The sequence below is a fragment of the Aricia agestis genome, chromosome 9, assembly GCF_905147365.1.
Source record: "Aricia agestis chromosome 9, ilAriAges1.1, whole genome shotgun sequence".
NCBI classification, from domain to species: Eukaryota; Metazoa; Arthropoda; class Insecta; order Lepidoptera; family Lycaenidae; genus Aricia; species Aricia agestis.
Window position 1 is genome coordinate 2,621,752 of NC_056414.1, and position 27,585 is coordinate 2,649,336.

At 36.0% G+C, this 27,585-nt stretch overlaps 1 protein-coding gene and 1 long non-coding RNA gene across 2 annotated transcripts; one reads left to right on the forward strand and one right to left on the reverse strand.

Moving 5' to 3' along the window:
- Window positions 1–1,496: 1,496 nt before the first annotated feature.
- LOC121730424 (probable peroxisomal acyl-coenzyme A oxidase 1) lies at window positions 1,497–27,320 on the reverse strand. Its single transcript, XM_042119451.1, has 13 exons — window positions 26,924–27,320; window positions 25,849–26,008; window positions 25,260–25,428; window positions 24,856–24,979; window positions 24,341–24,585; window positions 18,141–18,301; window positions 16,454–16,616; window positions 15,856–16,046; window positions 14,789–14,941; window positions 13,770–13,875; window positions 12,877–13,029; window positions 5,265–5,381; window positions 1,497–1,648 (listed from the first exon to the last, which is right to left on the reverse strand). Exons 1-13 carry the CDS (start codon window positions 27,051–27,053, stop codon window positions 1,505–1,507), a joined length of 2,016 nt encoding a protein of 671 aa, XP_041975385.1. The 5' UTR covers window positions 27,054–27,320; the 3' UTR covers window positions 1,497–1,504.
- On the forward strand, window positions 3,537–21,490 carry LOC121730425. The gene is made up of 3 exons (XR_006036112.1): window positions 3,537–3,558; window positions 15,818–15,821; window positions 21,423–21,490. It is a non-coding gene; the product is annotated as an uncharacterized LOC121730425 (long non-coding RNA).
- Window positions 27,321–27,585: the final 265 nt, after the last annotated feature.

Consider the following 27,585-nt stretch of genomic DNA (forward strand, 5'->3'; position numbering starts at 1 on the left):
TGAGCATTCTGATATGTAAAAACTTATTATCTGCCGCACTCAGAGTGGAACATTAATTACTTATTTCTATAGTTTGTGCGTTCTAAGATGATATGGGTGACAGTTTTCATGTTCCTTGCTACGGGTTTTTTTTACAAGAAAACAAAAAAATCAAAATGTAATAAATTATATTCCATCTACAAAAACAAATGTTTCCTATAATTGTAAATGAAGAAAAATGAAAAGATGCTAAATGCTTACTTATTAATAAAAATTATAAATATTAATTGTGAAATAGGAGTATAAAATTATTGTTATGAAAACATTTCAAAAATGTCATATGCATGAAACGGAACTTATGTCAATAGAGATTGACTCTGTTGAATCGAAATCAAATCGATAAAAAAGGGCGGCCATCTTAAATCGCTGGCACCACTGAAATGTCAGTACGAAATCGATAATTTCGATTGCAATTCCTTTACGAAGTGATTCGATATTTTTAAACTATCGATTAATTTTTGTTAGGTAACTTCCCTACTATTGTCAATTATAATGTGTCACGCATATCATCATAAAACGCACAAACTATGGCCGTGTTCGTCGGCGTATTTTTGGACAAACCTTTTATTGCGCATGTCCAAAAGATGTCATGGCAACGCCATAACAAGTTGCTGGTCAAGTCGTAAACAACGTCTTAATTGTTTATACATGATTAAAATAATAAAAGCTAAACATAAATACATAAGCCTAAATTGTCTAACAGCCGCACAAATAATTTATTTAACACCATGATAGTGTTTGATTATTTTATTTTGGAAAATATGGATATGGAATACTTGGAAAAATTTAAAAATTTAATTGTTTTTTTTTATGAAATAAGAGGGCAAACGAGCAAACGGGTTACATGGTGGAAACAACTTCCGTCACCCATGGGCACTCGTAGCATCAGAAGAGATGCAGGTGCGTCGCCGGCCTTTTAAGAGGGAATAGGGTAACAGGGGATGGTAGGGATGGGAAGGGAAGTTAATAGGGGAAGGTAGGGAAGGGAATAGGGTAGGGGATTGGGCCTCCGGTAAACTCACTCACTCGGTGAAACACAGCGCAAGCGCTGTTTCACGCCGGTTTTCTGTGAGAGCGTGGTATTTCTCCGGTCGAGACGGCCCATTCGTGCCGAAGCATGGCTCTCCCACTGGTTTGTTCATTGCAACGCCACCAACAAATTGCAATTGGGTTAAATGTCAAGTTGTAAACAGTTGTCGTTGCCATGGCATGACATGATTTGGACATGCGCAATAACTAGGTTTTGCAGCGAATGCGCTAAAAATTACGCCGACGAACACGGCCTTTAATTAATTCAAAATTTTGACATCAGCCCCATACATTATCTGTCAAACTCTTCATTAAATTGAAGGTTAATCGTTATTAAATATTGTCTCTGAGTACGGCGGTAAGTAATTACAATCTCACTCAACTTTTGGAATTCGAACAGTTCAGGTAGAAAGAGACAGCAAGTTCACCTTATAAATCACAGTTTTCCCTGCATGAGCGGCTTGAGGTGTGTATGGAATGTCTGGTTGACGGGTTCCTGGTTGAGCGGACTCTTCATCGCCTCCGCCATCAGTCGCTCGTACGCGTTACCGTCGTACGCGCCTAGAGCTGAGTTCAGTATCTGAAAATTTTACCGCAGCAGTTAAATATTTATATTTTTAAAAAGGATATTTAAAAAAAGTATTTACAATAGCGAGAACCGATGGACCAATGAATTGTAAATTGTAATGCGGCTATAATTGGAAAGTCTTTCGAGAATAGACGTTTGAAAAAAAATACATCGTTTTACTGGGCATTTTCAAAAAAACGTGTACCCTTGCAAAAATATGTCTATATTTTTTAAGGTCATTTATTTACCTTTATTTGAATGTCATATACAAGGAAAAATATTGAACTAATGGAATAAGTTAAAAAGAACGCTGAAAACGTTATATTATTCTGATATTATTGAAACAAAATCGAATTTTCGACGAATCAGATTCCGTTGTGCGACTAAATGTAAAATATAATTTAATACAAAAAAATACAGCAATAAATGGATTTCTTCGTTAATTTAATCTAATGAAATGCATATTTAATTGTTTATTAAAAAATTTTTTGATAATTTCAAGGATCAACAAGAGTAGCAATTATTTTTAATCCATAGTGTGACTATGTGACCTATCCACTAGGTTATTTTTCATTTTTTTACATGAGTAAGTAATATTTAACATATATAAATAAGTTTTTATAACACAAAAACCTTTTATTTAAACATTTTTATTGTTGCACTACTTATAAAAGTAAAAAATTCTTTGATTTCATAGATTTAACTTCATTAATTAGAGGGACGAACATCTCATAATCATAAAGATGTGTTCACATGTCTACGAATTCCTAAGTTATTAATGACATCGGATTATATGCACGATCAAAGTGCCGAAATATCCATGCAAATATGCACGAAAAATGGTCGAAATATGCACAAAATATGCACAATCAAAAGTCACTTAATATTAAAATTTATTATTTTTTTGAAGACTTTTCCGGTAGTGACATTAATAAAAGCGCCAATTTTTATAATTTCATAAAATCCAGGATTTTTAATTTCTTGAAATAAAGACTTTTTATTTATTTATTATACGCCAATAATAATTTCCTACCAACATTTTCCGATTGCAATCTTAATGCCCATGGAAGTTAAACTACCGAAATATGCACTATCAACGAAAAATTGCCATAATATGCACTATCGCCTAAAAAGTGACATTACATGCATTTGCATATGCAAGTATGCAAATGCATATAATCTGATGTCTAGTTATTATAAATCTGCAAATATCAACGACACAAAATGATTTTCAACTTTACTGATAGGAAAGTAGTGGAAATAAAATCAAAATTATTAAAAAAAATAAAACTTTTAGGTACTTAAATTTTAAATAGTATATTTGTTATTGTTAAGTAAAGTCGACGCCTTTATAATTTGGCTGTAGCGATATCGATTTTTCTCAGCAATGACTAAATCTAAGAAATTAAAGTTCATTGTCAGTATTTAATCAATCAATCAAAAGTCACTTAATATTAAAATTTATTATTATTTTTAAGACTTTTCCGGTAGTGACATTAATAAAAGCACCAATTTTTATAATTTCATAAAATCAAAATTTTTAATTTCTTGAAATAAAGCCTTTTTAGTTTTTATTTATTTATTATACGCCAATAATAATTGTCTACCAACATTTTCCGATTGCCATCTTAATGCCCATAGAAGTTAAACCACCGAAATATGCAAAATTGCCAAAATATGCACTATCGCCTAAAAAGTGACATTATAATATGCATTTGCATATGCAAGTATGCAATGCATATAATCCGATGTCTAGTTATTATAAATCTAAAAATATCAATGACACAAAATGATTTTCAACTTTACTGACAGAAAAGTAGTCGAAATAAAATCAAAATTATTTAAAAAAATAAAACTTTTAGGTACTTAAATTTTAAATATTTGTTATTGTTAAGTAAAGGCGACGCCTTGATAATTTGGCTGTAGCGATGTCGATTTTTCAATGACTAAAGCTAAGAAATTAAAGTTCATTGTCAGTATTTATCATGTCTTTGTCTTTGATTTACCCATAGCATAACACGATTGGTCAACTTTTATAACACAGAATAATCAATCAAATAGACCTGTGTAAAAAAAAGGATTCCTATTTTCCCAACAGAGGAGAGTGATTTAAACTTCCAAAAATGTACATGGATTGGTTCAAGCATACACTTTAATTTGCCCATAGCTTATATGAAATGTATTTATGGTTTTTAAATTACGCGACAAAACTATTTTGTCGCTTACGCCCTTTCCATTTTTTGCTGTTCCATTGCTTGTTTTCTGTGAGAGGCCGGGCCGGCCTTTCATAGAAAACTAGCAATCTAAAACATATCCAAAACAGTTTTTTACTTTAACGCGGCGTCACCTTAACACATAAGTAATAAAAAATATATTTGTACGTTAATCGTACCAGTTTAAAAATCACCAATTTTCTTAATAAAATCTGTGAATAAAAAATTAATTTATTTAAAATGTGAACTAAGCCTTATGCTTTCCACCTGTTGTGACTTGTCCGTTCCATTATATGTGACCATACGAAAAGTCACAAGTCGGAAGTCACGTAATATTACTTTCTTTTACTTTTAAAGTGTTTGTAAATAACCGATAATAGTTATCACAATTTCATTTTTTTTACTGAATACTAAGCTAATTTTGCAACGTGTCAACAGTAAAAACAGTTGGAGAAAGTATAATAATGCTTACAAAATATGGTCACTTATCTGAACAAATAAACCGTTCCTGAAGAACCATCCAACCTGCGTCCGCGTCTTGTAGCAGATTTTTAACTACTAAATTCAAATTGAAGTTTCTCGATGTACAATGAAATATAGTGCTATCATTTAGTGCCGAAAATATTTTTGTAGTATGTTTATAAAACTAAAAAAACGGTCACTAAACCGAACATTCCGGCCGGGTTGTTTTTTCATGATTATAATTTTAATTAATTTGTAGTTAAATTATGTTAGATTTTTCAATAACAAGACATTCAATTGATACATTAAGTATTTAGGAATCTAACATATGTTTTTTAAGTAACTTACTTTAAGAAAAAAAATAGTTATTAAAGATTTTGTTACAACTTCTGGGAAGGGGACAGGTGAATTTAATAGGTTTCGGTACATAAAAACCCTTATAAATCTCATACTAAATAAAATTTTATACAAACGTGAATGTATTTTAATAAAAGAAAACTTGTTTTTGCTCCTACATTAAAATTACAAAATGTTAGTATGTAATTTTTTACAAATAATCTGTAGCGAAGTCAAGGGACAAGGTAAAAACCAGGGGTACACATTTTTTTGAAAATGCCCTACTACGAAAATGGGAGAGTTTTTGACTCTGACTGTTTTGCTATCGGACTACAGCTGAACATCCGAAGTTGCGTGCGACGTGCATGCGTGAAAATTGCGTACCGAGTTAGACGGCAAATCTCATAGCACTAACTTTTTATCGGCTACAGTTTAAATGCATTAAAGTAAGTACGGTATATCCCTTATTAATAAAAAAAATATAATAATATGGTGAATAAGTCATACATTGTCCTTGTCTATTAAATTACTTTTCTTACTACAAACGAGTACAAAGCATTTTATAGTTTATCATATTAATTAGTACCTAATTAGGTTATAAAGCAAACATTTCTTACCTCATCACGAATGTCGAAAGAGTCCACAAGTCCTACCGCGTTAGGACGAATTTTCGACAGCAAGTCTTCGTATGCGGACTGCATCTTCATAATCTCGCGTTCAGATATTGAAGTGAACTGGAATATAAATATATTATTATTATTATTGCAATTTTCGATGATTAGAAATCAAGGTTCAAAAATTCATTAAATATTTAGATAGTACGATTCACGCTTCTAATAGTGCCGTCTTGTTGTTTCATACCGCAAATATGCGTAATATTTGAGACTAAATTTATGAGTTTTCTCTTTGAAAAGTAGATGCTAGCAAACACAAGACCTGTCACAACTTCTTAAATAAACTTTTCTCACTAATGACAAGCCTAACGATATGAATCATCGTAATGTAAGAGTTAAAAGGTTAAAAGTTAAAACTATTATATATAGATATACTTATCTAGGCCCGTATAAATAGTTGGCTTTCAAAATTCATCTCAAACACTGATCAGCAACTTAGGATGTTATTTATTTAATAGTTTAGCATCAGGAGGGTTTCGGTTGATACTCGATATCGACTCAATCACCCCAAATCAGCAACTAAATATAAACTAAATATTATAAGCCTATTCTACACATACGAGTTACGTTTCGTTTATACGATTAAAAATCGATTTTATTAATAAAATAAAATTTTACTATATTATCTTTATTTTCTCACATATTTATAACACAGATTACCAAAAGTAATTAACCTTGATATTTTTGTATTATCCTAACTCATTTTCGTTTAAATTAAATGAAAAAAATCTCATAACTCTATAACATATTTTATAAAACACGTTCAGTCAAACGGAACGCGTTGAAGTCAACAGCTGACTGCTGTCACTGTCAAGTGTCAAGTATATGTTTATTTCTAGGTTATTTTCAAAGAAGAAGAATATCAAATATATACTAGTAATCTGTGAAGAATATTGTTAAAACTTTGTAAAAATCTTTAAGTTTTTTCGTTAGAACTTACAAGTATTAAGCATGTATTAAGTTATTTATAACTTTACCGAAAGCTGTGTAGTGTGTAATAATGTTTTGTGTTTCTTTATTTACATACTTTTTAAATAGTCCAAAGGGATATTATTTGTTAACCCTATTCTTTGTTTCAGGCCAACATACGTGGTTTGTCCAACAGTGACTACTAATAACACACATTCTTGCTTTCTTGAAGATAAATTCAGATTCAATTAAAGAACTGTACCTGCCTTACCAAGGCCGTCGATGTAGAAGAATATTATCATAGAAAAATGTGAGAAACTACTGAAAGAACATCAGTCATCAATAAGCTATGAAATTGTTCTGTACAAAAAAGCTTAATAGCCTTATTACATTTTAATTTCCTAAATATGTACAACTTTCTACTCGTCTTTTCATTTTCTTTTAGAAGATACTTTAAATATTTTGTTTTGTTTCTGTAGCTAAGAGTTTATAATGTAACTGATAAAACATATTATGTTAAAAGTTAAAATAAAGATAATGATGAAGTAAAAGATTATTTTGTATTTTATAATCCCTACCTTATACTTAACCTGTGGTGTTTGAAAAGATTAAAGAACCTATTTTACCAAATAAAATCCATCCCGATTGTGTCATTTGGACTATAATAGTTAGAAAGGGACTTTTAATTAAACCTCCTAGTATTATTCTGTTACTTTAGCACAGTCCACAGAGCAAGTCTATCTTACTAATTCATTTACTGATGACGAAGGTATTAGGCAATATAATATAACTAGGGCATGGCGGTATTGGGAATTTTTGCAATACCGGTATAATACCGGTATTGATTTTTCAAAAACCGGTATTCCGGTTTTTCGGTATTTTTGCGGTATTTCTTTAATTCATCAAAAAAAAAAGCGCTAAATCCATACTAATATTATAAATGCGAATGTATCTCTGTCTGTCTGTCTGTCTGTCTGTCTGTCTGTCTGTCTGTCTCGCTTTCACGCCAAAACTACTGAACCGATTGCAATGAAATTTTGTACACAGTTATTCTAGAGTCTGAGAAAGGACATAGGCTACATTTTGATGTGGGAAAATATCTTATTTCCATGAAAATATCGATGAAAATTAATTCGCATTGCGCGTGGGCAGCGCTCATCCCGGGGGTCCTGGGTTCGAGTCCCGCAGGCGGAACAAAAAGTTTTCAATGTTCCTGGATCTTGGATGTGTATTAAAATAATATTTCAAAAATCTTAAATGTATTAATTTATGTATAATATTATAAAAAATCCAGAAATATATCGATGAAATGAACATTTTAGTTCTAATACGATTCAACAGATGGCGTTTTATTTTTTACTTTATTGTAACATAGAACTAATCATACTTATTAGTTAGTATGTTTTTGTTATAGTTTTTAATACGTTAGAATATTATGTTTAATAATATAATCACTTGGTATAATAATAATCAATCTATCTTATCTTATAGAACTCCTACTGCATTTCTAATATATGTGACAAGTTGACAACAGAGGGCGCTCTAAAATAAAGGAGTTCGAGTGTACCGTGTTGGCCTATATTCCATCCAGAAAATATATCAATGCAATCAACATTTTAATTCTAATATATGAAAACAGATGGCGTTTTATTTTTTAATTTATTATTGTAACAGAACTAATCATACCTACTTTACTATATAATATTGTTTTTATTTATAACTAGCTGTTGCCCGCGACTTCGTCTGCGTGGACTTTAGTTTATAGCGCGCGGTGTCAACAAAATTTGTGTCAAATTTAAAAACTTTTTAAACCCCTGGTAAGTAAGGGTACCCCTCTTAGGGCCGCGCTACACCGGAATGGCAGCGCTGAAAGTGCTCGCCTCGCCGCTGCCATTCCGGTGTAGCGCGGCCCTTAATTAATCAAAATACCCAAAAACAGCTGTGCAGTGTGCACATAATCTATACTAATATTATAAATGCGAAAGTATCTCTGTCTGTCTGTCTGTCAGTCTCGCTTTCACGCCAAACGCCAAAAGTATCTCTGTCTGTCTGTATGACTGTCAGTCTCGCTTTCACGCCAACGCCAAATTTCCGAACCGATTGTAATGAAATTTTGTATACAGATAGTCTAAAGCCTGAGAAAGGACATAGGCTACTTTTTTACTGGAAAAAAGGGTTGTAAGGCGGTGAAAATGCGTAAATTTGTTCAAATTAAGTTAGTTCCAACAATTCATAATAGATGGCGCCGTGCGTCTTCTACATCGCGCTGACGCTTGCTCAAAAGTCTTTCTATAAGACGTGGTATCATCTTACATTTAAGTTTCGATTTTTTTCGATTGTTATATCTATTCTACGATATTAAATAACTCAGTACTTTATCTGTGCAGTGACGTAAATCTATCAATGATAAATAGTTTATGGGTAAAGTTGTGTAATTGGAGGGCTAAATAAGCTTTAAAATTTGGCATAAAATATAAAGTTTAATATAAAAAAATGAAATACTTATTGTGTGCACACTGCACAACTGTATTGATTTAAGGGGTACCAGGGTTTTTTTTATAAAAGCTTTTGACACCAATTTTGTTGACATCGCGCGCTATAAACTGAAGTCCACGCGGACGAAGTCGCGGGCAACAGCTAGTCCTTTATAATTTAATCGAATAAACAAAAAAACCATTAAAATCAACTTGTTTATTTAAAGTTTAACAGTTGAACAGTGTTTTGTTCCTTACTTAACAAATGTAACTAAAAAAAATCTTCCTTGAGTATACTTAAAATAACCAACAATTTAAACATTGAAAAAGCGACTATCATTTACATATAAGTTTCCAGTGATAGAACAATAACAAAATGCCTGTAGTATGAGCATAGGCTGAGGAATACCCGCTCAGACACACCCGGAGAAACTGGAAGCAGTTCAAAATTGGCCAACCCCTAAGAACAAAACCGAAGTGCGGGCATTCCTCAGCCTATGCTGATATAATATATAATAGCCAAACCATTACATCGTCTGACAGAAGATAAACGACAATTTAGTTTGGATGAAACTTCTGAAGATTATTTTCAGAAACAGAAGAAACATCTGTTTGAAACACCAATCCTGGGGTGTCCACAAACTGAAGGTCAGTTTATAGTCAACACGAATGCAAGTAACACGGCCATCGGAGGGGTGTTATCTCAAAAACAGGGTAAAAGAGAAGTTGTAATTGCACATTTCAGCAAATCTTTATCTAAGCCAGAGAGAAACTACTGTGTTACAAGAAGGGAACTCTTGACTGACGTAAAGACGCTACAACATTTCAACAAATATCTCATCGGCAGACAGTTTTACTGCGAACTGATCATGCAGCCTTGAAGTGGCTACTGCAATTCAAGAATCCAGAAGGTCAAGTAGCTCGATGGATTGAACAGCTCCAGGAGTATGACTTCAAGACGGAACACCACAATGGAAAGACGCATGACAATGCCGACGCACTTTCACGAAGGCCGTGTTCGAAATACTGCAAACATTGTGTAAAGCAGGAATCTAACGAAGTAACATTAAAGTTAACGAGAACAAGTCCTTTGGGTCTCTGGGAGAATAATGCTATGAGGGAGGCTCAAGAAAGAGATGACGACCTTCGGCACATCATCACATAGAAGAAACGGAGTGACGTAAAACCAATCTGAAGTGAGGTTGCACCCACTGACGCGTACTGGGCGTAATGGGATAGTCTGATACTTCAAAACGGAATACTGTACCGGAAATGGGAGAAGACTAACGGCAGAGAGTCCATCCATTTTTCATCCATCCATCCATTCCATCTTCAGATAGTTGTCCCAAGAACGAGAGTACCAGATGTTCTCCATGAAATAAACATCATAAGAGTCAGCAGCTCTTTTTCTCCAAATCCTTCGAACCCTAGCACGTAACATTATTATAATAATAAGTGAGACAAAGAAATATGCCAACACAGGACTCACACACACACAGCAAAACTATTATTTTACTAGCTCAGTTGATTTTAAGTGTATTGGTATACGTTTTTAATTGTTTCATAAATCATAATAATGTTGAGTTGAAAACACGTGTACAATACAATACAAAAATAAAATACCGAAAAACCGGTATTTTTCTCATTAGCACCGGTATTTAAAAATGGTCTAAATGGTGCGGTATTACCGGTTTTCCGGTAATACCGATTACCGGTATCCATGCCCTAAATATAACCTTACTTAGTTGGCATTAAACCTGTAATTTCCTAACTTAAATATTTTATTGTATGTATTGTATTTATTAGTAAGTATATTATTTATTTATTTTATTGTATAATTTTATTAATGTATTTTAAGGCGCATGTTTAATTTTGTGCTTTTGATATTTTTTAATTTAAGTAACTATACTTTTGCACATCACCGTTTTCTTGGATTTATCACTGAATGTTAAAAGGTTGCCTGGAAGAAATTGCTTCTATGTAATATGGCCGCCTTTGTGTACTATATGTCTTATTTATCAATAATTGTTTTTAATATTCAAGTTTTATTGTATTTTTTTGCACATTAAAGTACTTACATTTGTTTATTAATTAATTTCAGTAGACTACATAAGCCTTTATTAGTACTTATGGCAAAATTAGATCTGCAGAGTACGGTTTATTTAAGATTCATTATTAGGAATTTAAATAAGCTTGATAAGGCGGTTTATATACTTACTTTAAATAGATTAATTAATAGAATAATGTAATGTGATAACTACCCTTGCCCCGATTTAAGGTCAAAATGTATTAAACACTGTAAATTCGTTTTAAATATATATTATGCACTTAACAGCTTGGTATACTAATTTTGTGTTTAAAAATAAGCATTCCATATCCCAGAAAATATTCTTGAAATTATTATCTTTTTATTCTAATTGTGGGAAAAATCCCTACGATAGTATCCCCAAGATGGTATTTTTCTCCTAATTGTGGGAAAAATCCCTAAATTGGTATCCCTGAGCGCGCTTAAGTCAAGGTCTGTCCACACTTAAGAATTAGCCACTCAAGCAACAGTTTGATAACACATTTGAGTGCAATATTCCGTTTATTAATACGTTGCGCGCACAAGCGTCAGTTTGACAGTAGTTGAGTGCAAGATTTGGTTTATATATACGTTGCCCACTCGCTTGATCAAAGGCACTTAAAAGCTGTATTCAAGTGAGGTTTATTAATAAGGATAGCAGCTTGAAACACGTTTTAAGCGAGCTCTTAGTGGTAAGAGCCAACTATTTATACGGGACCTAGTATCTTAAGACCTATGAATGTCCTGGCTAGCTAATTTAACCACAGAATATATATTAGGTGTACCAACAGAATTCCCACTAGCGCAACCCGTTTAAAGAAATAACGACTCATGCTACGATACTATACAGTTCAAATTTCGACCGCGCAGTGCTAGGTGCGTACAATAATTATATTAAATTTGAATTTGTGCGCTCTCTTTCCATCGCATAACTCGTACCTTTTCTGACGAAATCAAGGTTTTCGCCTTTTAGAAAACAAAATAATCTTTTTTAGCAAACCTTTTTATAGTAATATAAAATTTTTGTAACCCAACCTATATTTTATAGTAGACTAGCTGTTGCTCGCGACGTCGTCCGCGTGGACTTCAGTTTATAGCGCGCGATGTCAACAAAATTGGTGTCAAAAGCTTTTTAAAACCCTGGTACCCCTTAAATCAAAATACCCAAAACAGCCGTGTAGTGTGCACATATATTTTTTTAATTAAACTTTTTTATAGGTCTACCAAATTTTAAAGCTTATTTAGCTTTACACAACTTAGCTGCATAATGCATTACACAATTTTAGCTTTGCCCATAAACTATTTAGTATTTATTATTGGTAGGCTGTTGTTTCTGATATCTATGTTGAACATGTATAACAATCGAAAGAATCGAAAAACCTAACTCAATATGGTACCACATCACCTCTTATAGAAATACGTATGAGCAAGCGATAGCGCGATCTAGGGGACTCTTCGCGCCATCTGTTGATGATGTCTGATGAGTTTTTGGAACTAACTTAATTTGAACAAATTTACGCATAAACACCCCCTTACAACCCCTTTTTACAGTTAAAAGTAGCCTATGCCCTTTCTCAGGCTTTAGACTATCTGTGTACAAAATTCCATTACAATCGGTTCAGTAGTTTTGGCGTGAAAGCGAGACAGACAGACAGACAGAGATACTTTCGCATTTATAATATTAGTATAGATTTATATATTCGATTATAGTGCAGGAAACTTTTACAATTTAAACATAGTAACTTGTGTTTATTTCTGTGTAGTTTGTGTGTTTCTTTGTATGAAATTGGTTTATTAGCTATGTTTGTATATTTTTCATCTACTTTTTGTATTTGAATACCTTATTCAAATATATATTTCATTGGCCTTTTTTAATTATTCATTTTTATACGATTTATAACGATTTAGTCACAGCGGTTAAATAAGTATTATGAATTAAATTCCTCTATGATCAGTAAACAGTAGATACGCGCCGAAAAATCTTGCGCGTGCGTCACCGCTCGCTTGTGAGTCCCTAGTGATTTGCCACCCGCGGGTGGTACTTACAGTTCGATGCCTAATCTCGCGAGTGGGACAGGCCTGATTTAACTAAATAGCTGCAACATACCCTTAACAGATCACCAACAGTCTCAAGTGCCCAATACAGCGCGTATATCTCCACTAGCTGCATCAGCACTAGTTTCAGCGGTGCTGACACTTCGAGAAGCTTCTCTGACGTCTCCTTGTAGAATGTCGACATAACGAATGCTCTGCAGTGCGCCTAAAAGTTAAAAAAACGTGTTAAATAGTATAATGTAATTTAAAACTAGAGTACAAGTTTCACCAACATTTGTTATTTGATTATTATTTTTCTTTACAATATAACTATTTGTTTGAATACGCGCAACTTCATGTGTTTTGTATAGCCTACGAATAATAAAAACTAAGGAAATGTAACGCCCATACTATTACCGTTTTAAATTTGGTTCCTTTCGAACTGTCATGTAACGTCAGCCTTTATACCGCTCAAGGGCCTCAAGGCCACCTAAATATTGCAAATGTATTGAAATGTGTACCTAAGGTACACTTTTTTGACAAGTATTGTGGAGCATGTTTTTTGACGGAGTTACTTTTCCTTAGTTTTTATTATTCGTAGTGTATAGCATATTATCTGTTTTAAGACCATCGTGTCTCAAGTGAGCGTGCGCACTTACATCCGTTACGACACTTCAATATTCGGTAATTTGACACTTTTGGTATAGTTTTGGAAGTTCCATATCGCGCGCATTGCGAAAGGGGGCTAGACGAAAAGTTGTAACGACACAAAAGTGTCGTGTGATGTCGCTACACCACATTGAACAGTGTGGTGTAGCGACGTTTTTTTTTTGTTGAGTGTATACAGGTTTTTTGTAAATACATAAGAAATAACTTCGTTCCATCCGGGTGTCCCGTGACACCTCTCAAAGTTTTTTTGTTATAATTTTTATTTACTTGGGGACTACACAAATGATTTCTACATACCTCAGAGGCGGAAGCGAGCTGCACGGAGGTCATGTTCCACGCGTCCTCATAGCACATACCGCTTTCCTGCCGCTTTTCGATTTGGGCGACGCACAGAGCGATTTTACTGAAATATTATTAAAATTAGTTTTATGATACCTTAATAATATTATGATACCTTAATAGTAAGTCGATTATATAGTATTTCTAGCCTGTGCGCCTTAAGAGAGCGATGTTAGAAATATGATGCGGAAAGTTCGAAAGCGATAGAACGATACGCAAAAATACAATACGGTTTGAATTGGGAGACAGTAAGGCCGGTATAAATAGTCCTTAAGATGCGACCCGGTCTCAAGTCGCGGTTCGGCTCTGTGATTGGTCCAAATTTTGACAGCCAACCAATCACAGAGCCTGAAGCTACATAAAAAGAGCCACGGAGGTGTCAACCGAACACATAAAAGATTATAACATAAAAATGGCTATAAAAGACAGGAACGATAAAGTCCTAAGCCACATGGCGGGTAGATTCGATACAGAACGATATCTCTTTAACACCCTAGAAACTCCACCCAGCTTGAGTGACCCCTCTCTACCCAGCCAATGTCACAACATCTAAAGGCAAAAGGTGGAGCAGCATAAAATCTAAGGAAATCGGAAAATGTCGGACCTACTGGCCGCCACACCGACTGGGACCTCACCGTTCAAAACATTAATATTATTATTATGTAATTTATAAAACAATAAATATGTATTTATTTATTATATGTACATATAATATATTATAGTCTATTCTATTAAGCATATATATATATATAAAAACAAGTGTCCATGGCGTGATGGACCACAATCTAAATAATAAAATAACAAAAAAAGGATATGGACGAACAGTCCATAGACGGCCACAATTGTATAATAAAAAAAAAAACACAGAGCCTGAACCGTGTCTTGTACTGACTATTTATACCGGCCTTAATCCGTCAGTTTAGCAGTTCACGGCAACACATACGTTCTGCATGAATCATAGATGATTATAAACTCACCCAGCAGCCACCATCTGCAGCGCGTGCACGATCCCCTCGACGGTGGAGTCGAAGGGCGGGTGACGTCGCGAGTCCGCCGCGACCGTCAGGTACGCCGTCGTCGGCGGCAGCTGCCGACCGCCGCGCGCCTGCTGCCACGCCTTTACCAGGTACCTGTGAATAGTTGTTATTGTAAATAATTGTAAGTTAGCGAAAAGTAAAAAGATTATCATAACAAAATAAGCGATACAAAGATGCTATAATTCAATTTCAGTAAAAATTGGAGCAAAGTATGGGTGAGAGTTAAAATTAGTTACATATAAAGACGGATACAATCATAGACTTAATATAATGGATACAATTTACTGCCTATGCAAAAAAGTTAAGGTTTTAGGCAAAAAAAAAAAAACAAAAACCCTGCCCGTAAGTGAAAAACTAAAACAGCAATATCGCTGTGAAATGTCTCTCTGCTGCAGCGTAATGTTGCTTAATGCGGTGTCCACTTTATTGTAGAACTTTAACGCTGCTTCTGATCTGCTCTACTAAAAGCATATATTATGAATATATTTATCTCTATCTATCCCTATCAGCGACGTATAAATCTATTTCTATACGTACGCCGCCGCATCGCTAGCACACTTAAGGCAGCACGATAGCGCGTGCAGCTGTCTCGCTCTAACACAGCGGGGTGTATACAGGGTGCAATTAAACCTTCCTGCCAAAATTTTTCCAGGGCTTAGGTATCATTAGGAGAGTCCATTTAACCAAAAAAAATTGGGTGTTATTTTTTTTCAATGACAATTTATCCCATTTAAAATCGTTGCAGAACGGTCACGCGCGGCGCGGGGGAATGAGAGGGGGTGACGCGGGATGAGGCGCGCGCGCCCGGGGCACGTCACGCGCGGCCGATGCATCGTGTCCATTAATTGTAGTGTTTTTTAGGATAACTTTCGGAAGGTATTTCTCAACATTTTATTACTGAGTGACTATAAAAGAAAAAATACATGTATTTTTATTTTTAACAAGGATCAATATATCAAAATTTGGCAGGAAGGTTTAATTGCACCCTGTATATCTATCTCGCTCACCGGGCGGTCTGCAGCAGCATGACGGTGTTCTCGCCCTCGTAGGTGCAGGCGGCGGTGACGTGGCCGTACGTCAGTGGCAGGTTGGAGGACAGCATGTACCCATGCCCCCCGCACGCGAGCCGGCACCGCTCCACGCACGCTGCCGCGTCGCTGGTGCATACTGATTTGAGGCAGCACGATAGCGCGTGCAACTGAAATCATATTACGGGGGTAAGCAGGAGCAATCGATAGCCGCGTAATAATAAATGATAAGTAAAGATATTTTCAAATAATAATGAAAAACACGTATGCAGTGATTAAGTAACAGAAAAAATATTTTGTAGTACGCGTGGTAATTTAAATATAATCTTTCATACCTATGGACGATTAATCAATCAAGAACAAATCAAGAAAAACGAATAGCAATCAGCCACGACACGTGGTCTTTTTGTGATTGGCAGAACGCGTCGTGGCTGTTTCACTATGACCACAACGCGTTGTGAGCCATTTTTTCGCTCATTGAGCGTTTTTGGTCTTTGAGCGTAACATATATACCTTGCCGTTCTCAGAAACTTCGATAGCAGGATTGTTAGGCTAAAGTACCACCACATTCTCTTACCTCAGGCAGCCGCTCCATATCGCCAGACTCGAGCTCAGCAGTAACATTGTTGTACATCTGCCATATCCACTCGGCGCTCGTCTTGTACGCGTGCACTGTCGCGATGCCGATGAACAGCTTGTGCTGCTGCGTCACGTAGTCCAGGATCTGGGGTTCGGGCTCGCTGGAAGAAGAAAAAACATTTAGACCAAGATGAAGAAAGCTTTAGATTTTTTGGTCTCTTTGATGGGCCAATGAGTAAGTTATAGATAAGCGACCAGACGGGTTTTTCACATATCTTAATCAGAACTTTATCCGTTACTGGTAGCTATTATTGGTACAACTATAGCTGTACCAACCGTTGTTACCGTTTGATGGTCAATTTCTTTGATGGTTCATAGCAAGGGCGTCGCCAGCCGATGGCGCAGGGGGGGGGGGGGGGGCAAGTTGACTTTACCTACTACAGTCTACAATTCATACTTTACTCACTCTCTATAAATGAGAAAAGTAGGTATGAATTGTAGGTAAAGTCGACAGCACATGAAACTTTTCACTTGTACTACGAGCCTTACATCTATTACCAGATTTTAATATTATAGTGGTCGTTGCTTTTGCATTATATTTGGCAACGTTTTTTAGAGTCTCTAGGGGGGGGCAGCTGCCCCTCCCTGCCCCCCCCCTGGCGACGCCCTTGGTTCATAGGTAGATTGGCAGGTTCAAGTTGTTTCTAAGTCTGATTATATAGGCCAAGTTCATGTTAGTCGTGACTATGTGATTTGTCAGCTGACTTTGTCATAAGGCTTCTTACAGACAAACTGCATTTGTCGACGGCTTTGTTGGTCTGTAAGCGCTTTAACTTGACCAAATTACGTAGGACCGCACTGAGCAATATTGAAATCATGCGCGATTTATACATTATGGTTGTATGCAGCTGTGGCCGGACATCGTGCCGTACGTCAGGTTTGTGCTCGGCGCGACCAGTACGTGCGGTTCGGTGTGCCGTCCTGACAATACGGCTGTGACTCACTCGGGTTTGGGCTGCGACTGCCTGCGGATGGCGGAGTAGCGCGTCGCGATGGTGACCGCCTAGGCCATGTAGCTGCACATGTCGTGCACGATCATCATCGTGCCTTACGTCAGCTTCGTGCTTGGCGCGTACAGTATGTGCCGTCCTGACAATACGGCTGTGACTCACTCGGGTTTGGGCTGCGACTGCCTGCGGATGGCGGAGTAGTGCGTCGCGATAGTGACCGCCTAGGCCCTAGGCCATGTTAGCTGCACATGTCGTGCACGATCATCATCGTGCCTTACGTCAGCTTCGTGCTTGGCGCGTACAGTACGTGCCGTCCTGACAATACAGCTGTGACTCACTCGGGTTTGGGCTGCGACTGCCTGCGGATGGCGGAGTAGCGCGTCGCGATGGTGACCGCCTAGGCCATGTAGCTGCACATGTCGTGCACGATCATCATCGTGCCTTACGTCAGCTTCGTGTTTGGCGCGTACAGTACGTGCCGTCCTGACAATACGGCTGTGACTCAATCGGGTTTGGGCTGCGACTGCCTGCGGATGGCGGAGTAGCGCGTCGCGATAGTGACCGCCTAGGCCATGTTAGCTGCACATGTCGTGCACGATCATCATCGTGCCTTACGTCAGCTTCGTGCTTGGCGCGTACAGTACGTGCCGTCCTGACAATACAGCTGTGACTCACTCGGGTTTGGGCTGCGACTGCCTGCGGATGGCGGAGTAGCGCGTCGCGATGGTGACCGCCTTGGCCATGTAGCTGCACATGTCGTGCACGATCATCACGCGCACGAACATCATCGTGCCGTACGTCAGCTTCGTGCTCGGCGCGTTCACGTACGTGCCGTCCTGAAAATAACACATACGCATAATATATTTTAACACGCTTTTATTACGTCCATCTGTAACTAGTACTTATTCGTAGACCGTAGTTGCAGAGTAGTTGTGTAAATAACGCCCGTATTATTAGGCCGTGCGCAGTCGCGATACTGTCGCATATTTGCATCGATACAATCGCGATGCAGTCGCTAGCTATGTGTTTTGTATGAAGTCGCAAATGCGACTAACGCGCGTTAGTAGTGACTAGTGATGCAGTCGTGCGCTTCATAGTCGCGACTGCATCGCTACTAAAAGTCGCAGTGGGCGAAGTCCTTTCCTCGAGAATATCTCTGCTTGACTCAAACTCAATCCTCAAAAAAATAATTCATAATAATATGTTCACGCCAAAACGCCACAAACTAATGGTGATTAAGTCGAGTCGAGTGGAGAAAATCTCGAGAAAACGATTGATACGGGTGTCAATCCAGAAGAGCTTAACCCTATGCTGATGATTACATAATTGTCATAAAAATAGGCCTAACCTAATGACAACACAGCAATATACTACGACCTGTTTGATGAGATTTTATTATCTATCTAGTCCATCATGCAGATAGAAGGTCATAGGAAGTCTACAATAAAACGACACAACCCTTTCGAGTTTGGGCTCATTTGATTTGTATAATGTGGAGTACATAAAGCTAGTTAGCTAGAATGATCACTCGAGCGGGCCGTCGGTTAAAAATGTTTCAATAATAATTTACATATCACGCAATCTTCCAACCTAAACATAAACGACAGTATTTCTGTAGCAACCTTGACTCTTTAACTTTATTCAAATCATGTATAATTGAATGACTGCAAAGATAGAAAAAAAAACACGCAATGTGTATTCTTATATTACCCGTGGCAGGGTCTTTTGCCGACGAAATAAGCATCACTATTACTTATACTTCGAGGAAAAAATAGGTACTTAAAACGAATTATAAGCATGACCAACAATAATAAGATACAAACTATTCATGAGAACTGTTAAATTGGTCGACAATTATTATAGTTGATTTGTCGCCTGCGACACGCAAAAACTAATCCCATACTTAATAGATTTAGATTCTCAATTTAATCGCACAAAATGTACGGTACCTTGGTAAAAGAGAAACAAACATACATAATATATACAAAACTAAGTGATAGTACTTTAGGGTGTGTATGTGTTCCTTGTAGAGAGTTCACCGTGAAAGTAGCAGCGCTGAAATACCAATATTTTTTTCATTTTTGTATGGGTAGCCGCCTATTATTATTATTGTTTAAGTATGATTGTTTAACTTCGCAAGTTCGCACAATCTTCTTATATATGTCGTAGGATGATTTGATAAATCCGTGTTTTCGCGAAATCCCTAGAATTTTCGCGAAAATTCGATTTATCAAATCATCCTACGATGTCGTAGGATGATTTGATAAATCGAATTTTCGCGAAAATTCCAGGGATTTCGCGAAAACACGGATTTATCAAATCATCCTACGACATATATAATACTAGTTGTTGCCCGCGACTTCGTCCGCGTGGACTTCAGTTTATAGCGCGCGGTGTCAATAAAATTAGTGTCAAAAGCTTTTTAAAACCCTGGTACCCCTTACATCAAAATACCCAAAACAGCCGTGTAGTGTGCACATAATATGTTTTTTTTAAATTAAACTTTTTTATACCTAAAGCTTATTTAGCGTTACACAACTTAGCTGCATAATGCATTACACAACTTTAGCTTTGCCCAATACCCATAAACTATTTAGTATTTATTATTGGTAGACTGTTGTTTCTGATATCTATGTTGGTACGTGAGTTAATTAATAACATGTATAACAATCAAAATATTAACTCAAGATGGTACCACCTCTTAGAAATACATATGAGCAAGCGATAGCGCGATCTAGGCGACTCTTGGCGCCATCTGTTCCAGTTTATGGAACTAACTTAATTTGAACAAATTTACGCATAAACACCCCCTTACAACCCCTTTTTCCAGTAACAAGTAGCCTATGTCCTTTCTCAGGCTTTAGACTATCTGTGTACAAAATTTCATTATAATCGGTTCAATAGTTTTGGCGCTGTTGTTTTTGAATTTGATATCTAAGGTAGGTGAGTTATTAGTTAATAACATGTATAACAATCGAAAGAGTCGTAAAATTTAACTTAACATGGTACCACCTCTTATAGAAATACGCATGAGCAAGCAATAGCGCGATCTAGGGGACTCTTGGCGCCATCTGTTTTAAGTTTTTGGAACTAAGTTAATTTGACCAAATTTACGCATTTTCACCCCCTTACAACCCCTTTTTCCAGTTAAAAAGTAGCCTATGTCCTTTCTCAGGCTTTAGACTATCTGTGTACAAAATTTCATTACTATCGGTTCAATAGTTTTTGCGTCAAAGCGAGACAGACAGACAGACAGACAGACAGACAGAAATACTTTCGCATTTATAATATTAGTATAGATTCTCGTGTCACAATGTTAGTTACCGTACTCCTCCGAAACGGCTTTACTGATTTTTACCAAATTTTATATGCTTATTCAGTAGGTCTGAGAATCGGCTACTGGCTACTTTTTTATATTGATAAGTGCATTTGTTGTTGCTGATAAGTAAATTATTACAACTCGAGACTGACGGCGACCATTGTTTGTGCGACGGGATAGCGATGGACGTTGTCATGGTGTGTTGTTAAAGGGGTATGAAGATTTTTGTATGGAGCCTGGCCGACCTACTTTCCGCCATTGTGTTTTTCCGCGTTCACGAGTATTTTTTTTTCAAAAATGGATAGCTAACATCAATACAAGCAAAAAATTATCTTAAACTAAACCGCGTAAAGTGTCACATTTCGAAGATTTGAGCTGCCAAAGTTGCAATATCTTAAATTGGTAAAACATTTGCAGCTCATATCTTCGAAATGACATAAAAACATAATAGCGGTACGGTAGGTCGGCCAAAATCTTCGTACCTACCCCTTTATTATTATTAGTCACTTCAATAATTCGTCCATATTATTAATATGGACGAAATACTTTAAATGGCAAAACAACGTTTGACGGGACAGTTAGTAACAATATAATTAGTATACTATTTTGGAAGTCGGTTAAGGCGACAGCTGTTATAGCGATATCCATTTTTCTTGGCAATGACTAAAGCAAAGAAATTAAAGTTCATTATCAGTATTCATCATGTCTTTGTCTTTAAATTACCCATAGCATAACACGATTGGTCAACTTTTATAACACAGAATAATCAATCAAAAAGACCTCTGTAAAAAAAGGATTCCTATTTTTCCAACCAAAATTTGTACATAAATGATTTCAAGCATACATTTTAATTTGCCCATAGCTTATATAAAATGTATTTATGGTTTTCAAATTACGCGACAAAAACAATTTTGTCCCTTATGCCCTTTCCATTTTTTCTGTTCCGTTGCTTGCCCGGCCTCTCATATTTCTATGAATTCTATGAGAGGCCGGGCAAGCAATGATTGCTTGTTTTCACAAGCAATCTAAAACATATCCAACACGGTTTTTTACGTTTATCTCACAGGAACCGTATCGTTTTCTGGGATAAAAAGTAAGTATTCTTTATATACATATATAATAATAATAATAATAATAATAATCTATGGACGCTTCACACCACGTCAGTCTGGCCCCGTGCTAAGTACCTAAAGGACTTGTGTTACAGGTACCAGACAACGGAAATATATTTAATACTTTTATACTATACATATATTTAAGATTTTTATTATATCATACACATATTTAATACACATCCAGACCCGGGAACATTGAAAACTTTTTTGTTCCGTCGGCGGGATTCGAACCCGCGACCCCCGGCTTGAGCTACCAACGCGCTCACCACTGAGCCACAGAGGTCGTCAACTTATCCTATGTACATTGTACATAGGATAAGTTTTCATAGCGACAAAATGTACGATTCCATCGCCATAAATAAATTTACTAATGTTACTAACGCCTAACGCCTAACCTGCGATAAAAACCTGTCGCTTTTGGTCTTTGGACTCACAAGTCATAACCGTCTCGTCAATACAAATAATAACGATAACCTTTATATGAAAACAAAAAATGTTTGGACTTTGATTGTCTTATAATACTTTGGCTTCGATAAACAGCATCTGATGGAAATTTATTAAAATCAGTCAAGAATCAAGATCCTCCTTAAGGGGAGGCGATTAAACTGATCAAAGGCCATCACAGAGCACAAAAATAGTCTTTGGCTCTGCCTAAAGCGGAAGAGCAGGAACATTATTTGTTGGGGTTTTAGTGGGTATACGCCCGGGCGCGGCCTCCGCCCCGAGGAGTCCCAACTCCCACATACCCCGGTAGCCCTCCCCAGACTGCCAGGGATGCGTAAATTGCATTTCTCCAAAGGAAAAAGAAGGTCAGAGCAGTTCGATCGGATTTGATAGATCTTCCCTTAGCCCTTAGGAGTTATAAAAATTTAATTTTAAGATTCGATGCGCAGCGCTGCTCTTGCGATGAAACGTTTTAATCCATACTAAAACAATAATTATAAATTCGGCCAAGTGCGAGTCAGACTCGCGCACCGTTATAGAGCAAAAGTAAGCCACAAATTGTGTTTTTTGTATGGGAGCCCCCCTCATTTTTATTTCATAAAAATTTCAAGTGTCTAATTGTTACCATTATGTATTGAAATCGAGCAAAAAAGGCCAAAAAAATCACGTTTCTTGTATGGAAGCCCCCTTCATTATTAATTTTATTTTGTTTTTAGTATTGTGACACAATCTGTGAAAATTTCAGAAGTGTCAGCCTGCTGACAGACAGACGAACAGACAGACAACGTAGTCTTATAGTAATAGGGTCCCGTTTTTACCCTTTGGGTACGGAACCCTAAAAAACGAAAGTGTGTCTCTGTTACTTCTTTAATTTTGAGGTTGAGATTTGGCTAAAATTTGGTACGGAGACACTGTGAGTCGGAAAGGACATAGGATACTTTTTATCCCGAAAAAATGTACGGTTCCCGCGCAAAATACTAATTTTAACGATGAGTTGCGGGCGTCATTTAGTATTAAAATATAAAGTTAAATTTCTTATTTGGTGTATGTGTATCATTTTGGTGTCGTGTATGTGTTTATCTAAGGGGGTAATTACGACGTACATAGATAAGGATGTATCAAAGATCAAAGTAATAATTATATCATCCCAATGATAATACCTGGATTTTAATCCCAAAAGTCAATGATAAAAACTAGTATATTAATCAAAGTTCACTTGATAAATTTTTGCTTGTGATAACAAATAAATTTTCAGATAAGTAAATTCGTTAAAAAGTACCTCTTAAGTTCATAACATTTTATTTTTATTTTTTAAACATCGTTTCCTTCGGATACTGATAAATGGATACATGTATTTTGATTGACATGGCAATAAATTAAAGTAACCAAGTTATTTTTGATAAGGTTATCAATATGAGAGTATATTTAAACTCTTTTAGTGCCAAAACCATTGCATATTTTGTTAAGGGAAAGATAGCGGTCACACATTCAAGCGTTCTGCGTTTGCATTCTGCATTCGAGCGGTCAGTTACACAGGAGGAAATCTGACGCGGTCGTAACGCTCCCTGTGTGAGTATCTCTATATAACGTAATACACCACAAAGAACGCAAAACTGACAGCTTGAACGGTTGACCGCGTGACCTCTCTCTATCTGAATCGGATAGGTCCCTAAGGATGTGTGGCCTTGATATTGGTAGCATTATAGCATCAGCAGAAGCTGATGACGTGTAGACGCGGTTTAAAACAACCTCTTATGGCCCAACCCAGACAGGTTAAATGTCAAATGTAAACTGAATTTTAATTTACTAAAGATTTTGACACAGACTCTGTATATTTTCTGTCAAACTATTAATTAAATTAAAGTCATATTTTTAATTTACAAAAAAACTTACTACTCTATGTTTTCTTAACTAAGTAAACATAAATGTCTCTGCACTCAGAGACATTTATGTTTACTTAGTACAGCTATAATGTATGAACAATCAACTCGACTCACCTCTAGAACCTTGGAGTTCTTCATGAGCAAGTGTTCTCTTGGTATCCTGACTTTGTCGAACCCTAGGAATCCATTATTCGTGCCATTCATGCCAAGTTTGACACCGATCTCTCCTATCTTGATTCCGGGGAGAGGCATATGGGTCTCTTCATCTCGTAGTTGGACTATGAAGGGGTGGATGCCATGGCATTTGCCTTTCGTGTATAGTTGGGCCATGACGATACTGTAGTTTGCGGTGTGGGCCACTGGAAAAATACGAGTATATGAGACTTAAAAGTATTTGTAACATGCATGCTAAATTATTAATGATTAGGATGATAGTTCGTCTACAATTTAAAGATCATTATAGCATGAATGGGATGGCGAAAATTTTTGATAAGTATCTTTATTTTCAAATATTGCGATTGCCACTCTTTTTCCACTACTTATAAAACAAAGTAAAGAACAATTCATTATGTCCTTATCTAGCTGATGTTTTAGGGTTCCATATTCAAAAGCTGATTTAAAATACTTACGACCACCGGGCCACCACTTGTAGGAAGTGAGTGTTGGACTGTGCAGTACAAATTCTTTGGTAGAGGCATCGTAAGTGGCTGTAGTCTCCAGTCCTCGGATGAATGTGCCGTGACCAAGTTCTGTCTACAGAAAAAGAATAAAATGGGGTGAGTGCAGTGTTAAATGGCTTTTCAAAATCTTAAGTGGCATTTTACAATATGGTACCAGTACTTCCAATTTACGCTACGTCCTTAAATAGCCTTATAGCTCTGTGATTTATTATAACCTTAAGTATACTTAGAATTCTTCAACATGAGAGCCATTGGGATAAATGAGATGAGTTAACTATTGTTTGCGATAACATAAAACTTGAGACTATAAAGTTTAAAATCTGTCAGACTATTTGTTAATAATATCTTCATACCTGGGCATAAGTTCCGATGATGTTAAGGTTGAAAGCCCTGCCGATCCAGTATGCTTGCTGCTCAACAGTCGCCTGACCCATCAGAGTGGGAATGAACATTACATAATGCAGCGTCAAGGGTGAACCATCACTCAATATTGCTGAGCCGAGACTACCGCCAAGTACCGCTCTAAAAACAATGTATTAATGAGAATAACCTTTTGGAAGTTTATTTATGTAAAAGAAAGCTTTATCTATAAAAAATCTAAAACAGTTAAAAATCATAATTTTTGATAAATTAACTAATTGTCTACTATTTTTTTCTGGCAGATATATATTTTTATTTTTATGTATCTGTCATTACTCATTATATAAATTAATTTTGTATGCACTCAGTGCCGGTTTTAGCACTAACAGCGCCCTGGGCGAGATTTCTTCGGCGCTGGTAGTGTGTGGGGGCTTGCGATGCCCCTTTTTGTTTGCCTTCGGCGCGGCGCCCCTTTTTATCCGGCGTCGGCGTCGCCCCCCTCCTAATGCCGCTACTGTATGCACTAGACTGAACATTTTTGTTCAGTTTAGTATGTTTACAAAATTTTAAAGTCTTCTCTACCTATAGTTCTCCATTCCAGCATTTTCTTCCTCTTGGAGTTTCCTGATCATCTTGAACAGCTTACAGGCTTTCTTGACAGCTTGTTCATACTTCTCCTTGTGACTCAGGTATATATTTGGCACATCATCTAAGTGTATTCCCTCCCTGAGAGCTGTCTCCTCTGTAAAATTAATTTAAATTATGACCCCATAATAAACATTGTAAATACTTGATGATTGATTGTTTATATGTCATAGGTTCAAAAATGCCTGGTAAGATTCATTATTTATTAAATCATCATGTTGTCTATTATCTTATTCTTCAATATGATGAAAAAGTTATGATTTTTTACAAACAAAAAAAAGGTACTATAAGACAAATTGAAATACAGCTGTAACAAATGTGTTTTATATTATACAAATTAAACTTAGTTTTAAATAAAAAAAAATTAGAGTTTTAACATATTGCAAATTATTATATCTCAAATCCAGAGAAAAATAGCATTACAAAATTTATTGTTAATTGTTATAAGCATTGCAGTTATATAATTTATAAAGAATGTGTTAATAATAACTGCTTAATTAAGTATATGGAATGAGACCAAGTCTGATAATATTATCTAATTATGGAATACATTTCTATAGAGATAAAGTAATATTGAACTTTGCTCTCAATATTCCTGATCACTTTGTAACTAAATTGTTGTTATTTAATATTATGTTGTAAAATTAAAAATAAATATTGTTATCAATAAAATATATAGCCTCAAAGATAGGAAAAAGTAGGTTTTATCAGGATTTGAAGTTTGGTTTAAAAACTATTTTTTAAAAGCTGATTAACATTGATACAGTAACTGGTTCTGGATACATGATGTATGTATGTTCAAAACATGTATATGGTCAGACATTTACATTGATTACATTGATGCAGGATCTGATCCAGTAATGGAAACCGATGATACTTGAATCCTAACACTGGCTACTTGAATTATATACAAGACTACATAATCATTATTGTGATGTAAAACAAAGCCATAAAAGCTGGAATCTCTGTGGAAATTGGAAAAAATATACCACAATACATTATATATACATACCTCTTTTTTTTCTTTCCTCTGTTTTTTCTGCTCCTCCATCTAAGAGGCATATTAGTTCTTGCACATTAAATGTACAATTATCTCTCTCCCGTTGTAAGTCTTTATTAATAGTTTTTGGGATAGATGTCATCTTGCTACTTTTTCCTTTCTAATTTCTTTCGGTTTGCGTAACACTTATTCGTAATTAGCGTACCAATTTGTTTAACAGCACAACAGTGCTGTTTACACGAGGGAATGTATCAAACTAATTAGCAACTTTGGATTTCGCAATTTCGGTCGGTCTGGAAACCACAGAGTACAATCCAAAATCCAACTCATCAGTCCACAAGAACTTGTTTTGCGGTTTGACAGACAATTTGTAAGCATCAATAAACAAAGCCAGAAAATACAGTTCCTAATATTTTATTGTAATACTTTATATTATTAAGTGATATTTTTAGTACTTGATTTTAAGCTATTATCCGGATATTGAGTAGAAATTAGTGGAAATAATTATTTACGATAAATATACGATGTAAAACATGTCTCAGAAACAGAATGTTATTATTTTGATTTTATATTCACAAGTCACAGTACTCGCAAATTTCACAACTATTGCGATATTTTATGTAAATCACGATTTACACAATTAAAGTACTTAAAGGTTCAGTTTCATTTTTTGT